Source organism: Bactrocera tryoni, chromosome 2, assembly GCF_016617805.1.
Source record: "Bactrocera tryoni isolate S06 chromosome 2, CSIRO_BtryS06_freeze2, whole genome shotgun sequence".
In the NCBI taxonomy this organism is placed as follows: domain Eukaryota; kingdom Metazoa; phylum Arthropoda; class Insecta; order Diptera; family Tephritidae; genus Bactrocera; species Bactrocera tryoni.
Genome location: NC_052500.1, coordinates 36,668,342 through 36,677,765, shown reverse-complemented (window position 1 = coordinate 36,677,765; position 9,424 = coordinate 36,668,342). Strand labels below are relative to the sequence as shown.

Genomic DNA, 9,424 nt, shown 5'->3' with positions numbered 1-9,424 from the left:
TGTGCCCAGTAAGAAACTAAAGAAATTATTATTAAATTGATTCAATGCGAGCTGATAAAAAACACCACATTTTCACACATTTTAATACAAATCGATATTAACTCCTTTAAAATAGGGTCTTCAGTCATTAGCGCGATTGTTGGACGGTTTCAACGCCAAATTTTCAATGAATGCGTTTTTTGAATGAGTAAATGGTGTGTGATCTCTTCCCTTAGATCTTTTGGTAATAGTCTAGCATTAACATTAAATCGAAAAAGTTTCTTTAAATTTTTCGATGTTATCGTCATTAAAAGAGGTGAATGGACGACTGTCATGAGGCAAGCTTGCGAAGACTTCATGACTTTCACCGAATACTTTGCAAAACTCATTGTGTAATTTTTTTTCGTCGTAAAACCTATATTATTAGCAAAAACTAAAACTGAATCTGGATTTTATATATATATATTATATATATATATATATATATAATTCATTCAAGTAATGTTTCGTAATGGCGCTAGCTTATCTCAGGACACCTACATATTTAATTTATGTATATTCCTTTATTAGGTCTGTATATTAAACGTCAATTCACAGAGTCTAAAAACGGCATAATTAGGTTCTGATAGTTTGATTATATTCTTGTAAAATTTATTTCTTATTTCCGATATATATATATTTTAATTTGTTTTCGAGGTCTTTTATTAGTCCCCAAGGCATTCGTATTCATATAAATCTAAATTGATTAATAGGTTTGGATCCAAAAATTAAACAAAATTATTCTGTTTCAACTACATTGACTTTAGGAAACTATTTAGTTTACGTTGAAACATGCCTCATTTTGCAACTTTTCCAAAATCAAGCAACATTAATTAAAAAGTGTCAACAATACAATATTACATTCATATTTCCTAATGGGTTTGTGCGAATAAGTGAAAGAAGGTGTTGTTTAATAAATGATTAAGCAAAACGAGTTCGTCGCAATACTTTTGCAAGGGAGACGAAGTATAAATTAATGCTGTAAAAATATGTATATTTTCACGAAAAAGACACAGCAAACAGTGTGTCAAAAATGCAGAAAAAACTAATTAAACCTTGAGTTTTGCTTATAAATTCAAATATCTATAGAGTAAGCCGATGATCCAGCCTGAAAATAAATAGACAGTCGTAGTAGTCGTTGATGGATGCACCGAAGAAGTTTTTGCACAAAATTTAAGCAACTTATTTGTCACAGCCAAAAGTCTGTGTCTGGTATGTTTTAGTATTTTTTACAGCTTTACAAAGGCACACCACATAAAGAGATTAGAATGCTTTCACATTTAATTTAATATTTTATTATTATTATTATTAACATCATAAGTATCGATATGACAACTATAACGACAAAAACATCTGCATATATAATACACGCATATGCAGGCATGAGTGGCATACATACATATGTAATTCCATTTTTCAGTATCACATTTGGCAAAAAAAACTTACATATCTTAAATAGCTTTGCTTCATACATTTACATATATACATCTGTATAGCTCATGAAAGCAAAATAACTCTGTTATGGCATACCAGAGATTCCACCACAACCGGATATATGTATGTAATTTAATTGTTGTTATTGTTTTGTGTTAATGATACATGCTTCTATATTTATAAGTTTGAGTGAGACTTTTCGAAATTTGCTTGCTGAGCAGGTAAAAAAAAGTTCAGTTCTAGACTCTCACGTGATCAGGTGCTAGCTTTTTCTTATTATTTGATTACGCACCGGCCGCGACCAATGCCGCCAAGGCCCCTGCGTGCATCTGATGTACTATGGAATAGCCAGTCAACAACTCGACACCATCTTCATTGACAATCCGACTAACCCGCGGTGGCGTCTTGTCGAGGGAACGCGCTTCATGCTCGGCTACAATTAGACTCATAGGCGACAAGGTAGTTGTTGTTGTTGTGGTGGTGGTGGTGGTGGTGGTTACATCTGTTTCGGGAGTAGTACTTAAAATTATTGTTGTTACATCTAGCTTAGGCATTATACTTGTTGTTGTTGATATTATATCTGCTGTAGTTGTAGTGGTTGCAACATCCACGTTTTCTTCTGTACTTTCTTCAGTTGTTCCGGCAATGTTCGTGGTGATTGTTGCGCTGTCACTCTTATTTATCACTCTTTGCTGCTGCAACCGCTCTTTTACTGTGCTCGTATGGTGCGGCTGCTCTTCAATTGCAGCCATTGTCGTTGTGGCTGTGCTCGCTTTTGATTCAGCTATATCCTCCGAATCCAGCTTATTTTCGGTGGTGTTAGTGCTTAGCTCTTCTTCAGTAGTAGCTAAAAGTGTTTTCCGCAGCTCAGCGGACGTAAATCTTTTTGGGTCATCCAATTCTGACGGTTGTTTTGCTGACACCTTGTTGGTAGAAGTTGTGGTTTCCGGATTATTGTTTAAAATCGTTATGTCTACTGTTGATGTTTGTTGTGACATTTCCGTGGGTTGAACATTGGGGAATACTTCAAAATTAGCTTGAATTGTACTTGCATCTGTAGGAGATATTTCGCTTTGTGTGGAGATGTTTTCTTCCAACGGGATTCCTGTTCTAGTAATTTCATCTTCAATGAATTTTGTAGTGCTCTCTATAGTCTCTAGTGAGTTTTGCGTAGTTTTCTCCTCTTTCTCAAATGATGTAAACAACTCTTCCGCAGAGACTGTTGTTGTTTCTAATGCTGGATGCTCTGTCTGAGGTGTCTCTGTTATGCTGTTTGAAGTGTATGTTGGACTAGATGATATTGTCGTTTGTTGAATATCATCCATTAACATTTTACCTCCTTCAGTAACTGCAATGTTATACATTTTTAACATATTTGTTTTGACGTCTGACGACTCTGTAGTTATCATATCTTCCTCCAGTGCTCCTGTTGTTGTAATTACTAGTTTTGGTGCTATTGTTGTATAAGTAATTTTTTGATTTGTTGCTGTCTCAGTTGTTAGATTTTCATCAGTTGATATTGTTGTAGTTTCGTTTGTTGGCCAAATAGATTCGGAAACAATTGATAATTTATTAGAACTGCTATCCTCAATTGTTGTGAGTTCGGATGTTGTAGTTATAGTTTCTAACGACTCTTTATCAGATGGGAAATCAACTTTGTTTGGTACCCTCGCTTCGCTTTCTACGGCAATAAGAGTTTCCAACGATTCAGTAGTCGTCGTCCTAACTGCAAGCTCCGACGCATTCTCTCCACTTTCGCGCAAAAATTCGTCTTTTTGCATTTGCTTCAGGTCTTCGGTTTCTGTAGTTTCATTAACCTTTTCTTTGGTAAATGATGCTACAAAAGTTGTTGACTCTGTGACAGGTTCTGTTTGTGTCCCTATATTGTCGGTGGTGTTTATTACTAAATTTTTGCCGTCTGGAGTTGCATTTTCAAAATCTTTATCACTGCTTGGTGGAGGTGGGGCCAAAGTTTGTTGAGACTCCTTTCTTTTTTCAATAATCATTGATTCGGAAACTTCATGGTCCATATGGGTTAAATTACGGCTTGGTGATAGCACACTATCCATATTGGCCGAATTTGTAGTTTCTTCGTCTGGTGATATTGTTATGGATTCGGTTGTTGTTTCCTGGATGTCAACCGGTGTTGTTGTCTGGTGCTGCCGTATTCTCTCTAATTCTTTAGCAGGCAAATTTTCCTCGTTGGTCTCAGCTTCATCTTCTGGATTATTCTTCAATGCTTCATTTTCCTTCCCCTGTGGTAAAATTGTATAATGCGGTATAGTACTGGTTACTTCAATGTTCTCAACATTGTTATGTTGCCATGCATTCATTTCAGTAGTTTCCAACAACACCTCACTGTCATTTACTTGCGCATGATTAGCAACAGCTGTGATGGTAGCTAAGTTAGCTACATCAACCTTAGTTGTTGGTGTTGTGATGTTAAGATTTGGGACTGCCATTGTTGCGACGTTTAAAGCAGCTGCTAAAATCTCATTTGCCGCTACGGCTGCTCTCACCAATTCACCTAAAATTGCCGGACTTTCAGTTGTTATCGAAGAGGCTGTCGATGTTGTAGGTGACATTGCTGTAGTAGTATCAATTTGATGGGACAAACTTGTCCTAAATGTTGTTGCAGCAACAAAACCTCTATCGTCAACTGTCACGTCTTCCACTGACGCACCCCCGTTAGCAAGTTCATGCGCGAATACTTGTTGTCTATCTTTTTTAGCTCTCCTACTTATCTGCTCCCTGTACCCTTCTTCAGCTTGATCACGGCTCTCCAACTCAGCCGCAGCTGTTGTTGCCAACTTTGCTACAACCACTGCTACTTCAGCTAAAGCCATTTCCTCGATAGTCATGGGCAACAAAGTGGTAGTCATTTCGGCTTCTGTTTCGACTTCGGTGCTAGTATACGGCTGAGTGTCTGTGGTAGGAAATTCAGTGTGTATTGTGTTGACAAGATCATATTCGATTTTGCCAATTTCTAAAGTGCCACTCTTGTTGCTGGTTCCTTCCGTAGTTATTGCTGCTTCACTCATTGGCGCTGCCTTGGCAGGTGCGCCACAAACTAGTAGTGCTGCCAACGCGCAAGTTAGCATGTGGCAAATCAAGCTATGTCTTGCCATTATGTCTGTCACTTTTTTCAGTGCTTTTGTAATATTTAACTATTAACTGTTTTCCCTTTCAATGGAATGTCGTTTTTTACGTCGTTTCGTTCAAGCTGTTTGCGCGGTATTGATTTTTTCTCCTGGTACTCGCTTGCTTGAACGTTCGTAATATGAACATTCAGTTTATGAGCAACCTGTTTTTAGTTTTTGTACAATAAAGCTTAACTTTACACTCGGCATAACCGTTTTTATAAGCTAGTTTGCTCTGTTACTGTTTATTCTTTGCCGCTCTTCAGCTACACATATTTACTGCCAACAATCGTCACCGTAAATGGCTAATGGTTGTCAAGCTACTTATTTTATAATAATCCTATATTCAAATCCACGCGTTTTCGATTTCTGGTTCGTTCGACAATATTGCTATTCTTTCTTGTGTTTGAATTTGTATTAGTTTAGTTTAAATTATTCTTTGTAATTCACCAAATCCAACAGTCTTCATCGGTTGTGTTTATCGTGTAAGTACCATTCACTTTGGTTGTGACTAGTTGCGTTTAGGTTAGCTGAGGAACTAAACCCGCCGTACGGGTGTACAACGTTCATATACGTTTTCCGTTAACCGACTGGCTTTTATGAGTGTGTGTCTTTAACGCAGTCTCCGTCTCGGACTGAATTAACGCTATTTTTCGCATGAGTTCCTGAAGTTTTCTTGTTGGCACTTTGTAGGCCATCAGATGCTTTGTTGCTCTTTCGCTGCTGCTCTTGTTGTATATTGATATTTCTCTTTTACTCTGTCGATCGCCGCTTTGTCGTCTGTCGTTCCTGCGCAAAGTATTGTGTTTATTTGCGTTATGATATTTGTTAATATTATTTGAATCTGCATAATTAATAATACATACATATGTATATACGTATTACAGTTGCTAAGTATTTCACTATAAATACAAATACATATTTCAAAATACTTACCTTCATCAACTTTATATTGTTAGATACAGAGTAAAGAAAGTAAGAAAACCTTTGAAAAAGTTAAATATTCTAACGATTATTAGGGCTTTTAATACATTACCAGTAATCCAAACAGTTCGAAATACGTAAAAGAAAACTGGAATAGAACATATATGGTAAACTGCTTCTACTACACGATAAACGCAGTGGAGGATATCTGGTATATACATACATATGTATGTAATTTTATGCTGCAGCTTTGTCTGTACCTTGAGTGCAAAAAAAAAACAACAAAAAACAACAACAAAAAAAATCTATACTCTTTCAACTTGAAGAAATCAAAGCCAAGGAAATACTTTAAGGTGTAAAATGTCAACTTGGGAGCCAAGCAATTTAATATGGATAATACTATATATGTATAACTCTTTCACTATGACGGTCACTGACCTAAGATCCATGACTCGTCATCTTTGATTGATTCAAAAATTGGGTATCACTTTCACACATGTTCAAATTTTCTTGGCATACTTCTACAATTTCTGGTCGTCAGTGGGACCATTTTCGCGCACACCGTGCGCATAATCAAGTGCTCCGTTACAATGTCATGAACCATAAATTTTGATAAATTTAACATCTGGGCAATTAAACGAATACTTAGTCGACGGTCTGTCGGTGTTTGTCGAAGTCGCAGGTCTCACGGCACGGTCTTCATCTGCGACCTCTTCCCGGCCGTTTAAAAAGGGCCACTGAAACACCCCACTTCTTTCTAACGTAACATCTGGGTAAGCCTGCTTGATTATATAAAACGTCTCTGTCACAGATTTACCGAGTTTCACACAGAATTTAATCGCGTACCTCTGCTCTAACAAACGCTGCGTTTTCGGCTTGCGCAACTCACAGAAACACGTCGCGCGAAAATGTTTGTCCTGACTCTCCAAGTGCTCGAAAATAACCGCTCGTTCCCTGTACCGAATCCAGTCGGTGCGCGCACGCTCCGAAGTACAATCGCGGCGGAAGAAAATCAGTCCTATTACTTTCCGGACAACCCTGTATGTATTATATGGGAGTTGGGGTAATGTCGACCCAATTTTATTTAGTAAATATTATCATTCCACATACAAAAAGAAATGTTCCCTGAGTTTATATGGTGGTTTATATGGTGGTAGGTCAAGTTTTCGGCCAAGTTTATTTATTTTATGCATAACGATACACTGTTTTGTGTAAAAAACGGTCTCTTATATTCATTGAGATAACTGAAATATTGGCTGATATATGCGGTATAAAATCACCCGGAAGTACGAAAACCTTTATATTAGGTATGTGAGAACTCATCATTGGGGAAGTATTGACCCAATTCAACTAATTTTTGATTCTCAATGATACCATTGCCAGGAAAGAATTCTCTGTGAATTTCATTTGTGTATCCCATACATTGACCGATATTTTCGGTCAAAAGTCAACAGTAGATACTGGAGAAAAATTGTTGGTCAAAAGTTGGCATACTCTAAAGATATTATTCGGGCAAATTCTTTCCCGTCGTATTAATTACTTCTTGATTTGTACACTGGAAAGTGAAAGAATAAAATGGAATTTAAAGCTGTCTTATATGAGAAGTAGGCGTGGTTATAGGAAGAATAATGCTAGAAACTAAGTATAGTCGTAATCGGTGAGTAGGGTCCCGAGGTATGTGATTTAACCAAAAAGTGTGCGGCGCCAGGCCCGTGGTACAATTTTCACACCGCCTTCCATAAAGTCTCTCATATCATTTCGAAAGTAAAATTTAACATATATTTATAACTAATATTGCTTTATTGCGCTATTATTAGTAGTTTTGAACAGTACCGTTATAAATGTAGTGAGTGGGATTACTTTCCTGTCGATAGGAGTGTAAATAGTATTTGCGCTGAGCAAATTTTGTTGTTGCAGCTTTAATAGTTTATGTACCGAAAAGGTGAATTCACACCTACTGCGATCATCTGGTCCAAATTACAGTTTTATATCTTAATTTAGTGCTTAGTTATGGCGCTTTATATGTTTTAATGGCGTTTTGTGGGCGTGGCAGTGTTCCCATTACGCCAATCTACGGACTCGTAATTTTTTTTGTACTAAGAAGCCAGCATTCCAAGTTTCATCAAGATTTCTTAATTTTTACTCAAATTACAGTTTGCACAGACGAACGGACAGACAGACAGTCATCCGGATTTCAACTTCTCTCATCATGCTGATCATTTATACTACTGTGATCAAATTGAAATTCTTCGATTTTTACTCTGTCTAAATGTATTGAACAAAGAAGTGCGATAATGCACCATATCACACTGCATTGGTTATTCGTGATCATTTGATGTCATCAAAAAAAGTTCAGTTTGTATAGCAGTTATATGCTATAGAGATGCATTATCTGCGTTTCCAACACATACGGACGGACATACAGACGGAGATGGCTAAGTCGACTGATAAATTTTAGGGTCCACACTTTCTTCTGGATGTTACAAGCTTCGTTGCAAATTTAATATACCCTGTTCAGGGTATACAAAAAAATATGCAATACAACTAGTGAACAGGTAAAGTAAATTTTAGCAAACGCTGCGAAAGGAATTTCATATATGTGTTAAGTTGTGCCATAAATTGTTAAAATGTACATACAAATATACAAACTCTAGAAGTATTGTAAGGCAAACAGGTTTTAGCTCAACATGTGTCTTTGCTTTACTTTATTTAGATTTTAACATACATATATGTGGTTTATTCAATAAATTTTACTAATCGACCAGCGTACATTTAGCCTACGCACAGAAAATAAGCTTGAATAAGCGCCAGCTTCTGTTATATGTATAGGTACACTCTTTCTAATAGAGTATGGGATGTGTCATTGGCCAATGTGCAGTATTTCCCCTCACTAACGCACTTATTTAATGGAAGCAAATAAAATATTAGAATAAATAGACAAGAAACAAACAAAAGATTTGTACAATAAACTCATAGCGCGCAATATTTTCATACAAATAAAAGTATATGCATACACACATACAGTCGTAAGATAATACATGCGAAATTACGAACTTTTATTAAATGAAAAAAGCTAATAAAATCTTCGTTTGCTAACGAAAGAGGGTTTATAGGGTCAAACACAAGAATTCCAAATATCGGGTGATTTTTTAAGAGCTTGATAACTTTTTAAAAAAAAAAACGCATAAAATTTGCAAAATCTCATCGGTTCTTTATTTGAAACGTTAGATTGGTTCATGACATTTACTTTTTGAAGATAATTTCATTTAAATGTTGACTCATGTGGTTTCAACAAGATGGCGCTACATGCCACACAGCTCGCGATTCTATGGCCATTTTGAGGGAAAACTTCGGAGAACAATTCATCTCAAGAAATGGACCCGTAAGTTGGCCACCAAGATCATGCGATTTAACGCCTTTAGACTATTTTTTGTGGGGCTACGTCAAGTCTAAAGTCTACAGAAATAAGCCAGCAACTATTCCAGCTTTGGAAGACAACATTTCCGAAGAAATTCGGGCTATTCCGGCCGAAATGCTCGAAAAAGTTGCCCAAAATTGGACTTTCCGAATGGACCACCTAAGACGCAGCCGCGGTCAACATTTAAATGAAATTATCTTCAAAAGTAAATGTCATGAACCAATCTAACGTTTCAAATAAAGAACCGATGAGATTTTGCAAATTTTATGCGTTTTTTTTTTAAAAAGTTATCAAGCTCTTAAAAATCACCATATTCCGCGCGGTTTTGCTTTTTATGCCACACGTCAAATAGATTGCAGTGCTCCGATCATTTGAATAAACAACAACAATAAGCAAACGCAGTTTGGCTTTAATGAATGCGCAAAGTGGTGTTAATGATATGCATGTAAATGCGTGTTATATTAGCAATAACAACAACAAGGTTGTAGCA

General features: G+C 36.6%; 1 protein-coding gene across 1 annotated transcript; it reads right to left on the bottom strand.

The window, feature by feature from the left end:
* Positions 1-1,478: 1,478 nt before the first annotated feature.
* Positions 1,479-4,580, bottom strand: LOC120768905 (serine-rich adhesin for platelets). The gene has a single exon (XM_040095667.1). The coding sequence runs from the start codon at positions 4,578-4,580 to the stop codon at positions 1,737-1,739; it is 2,844 nt and encodes a 947-aa protein (XP_039951601.1). The 3' UTR covers positions 1,479-1,736.
* Between the last annotated feature and the right edge of the window lie 4,844 nt (positions 4,581-9,424).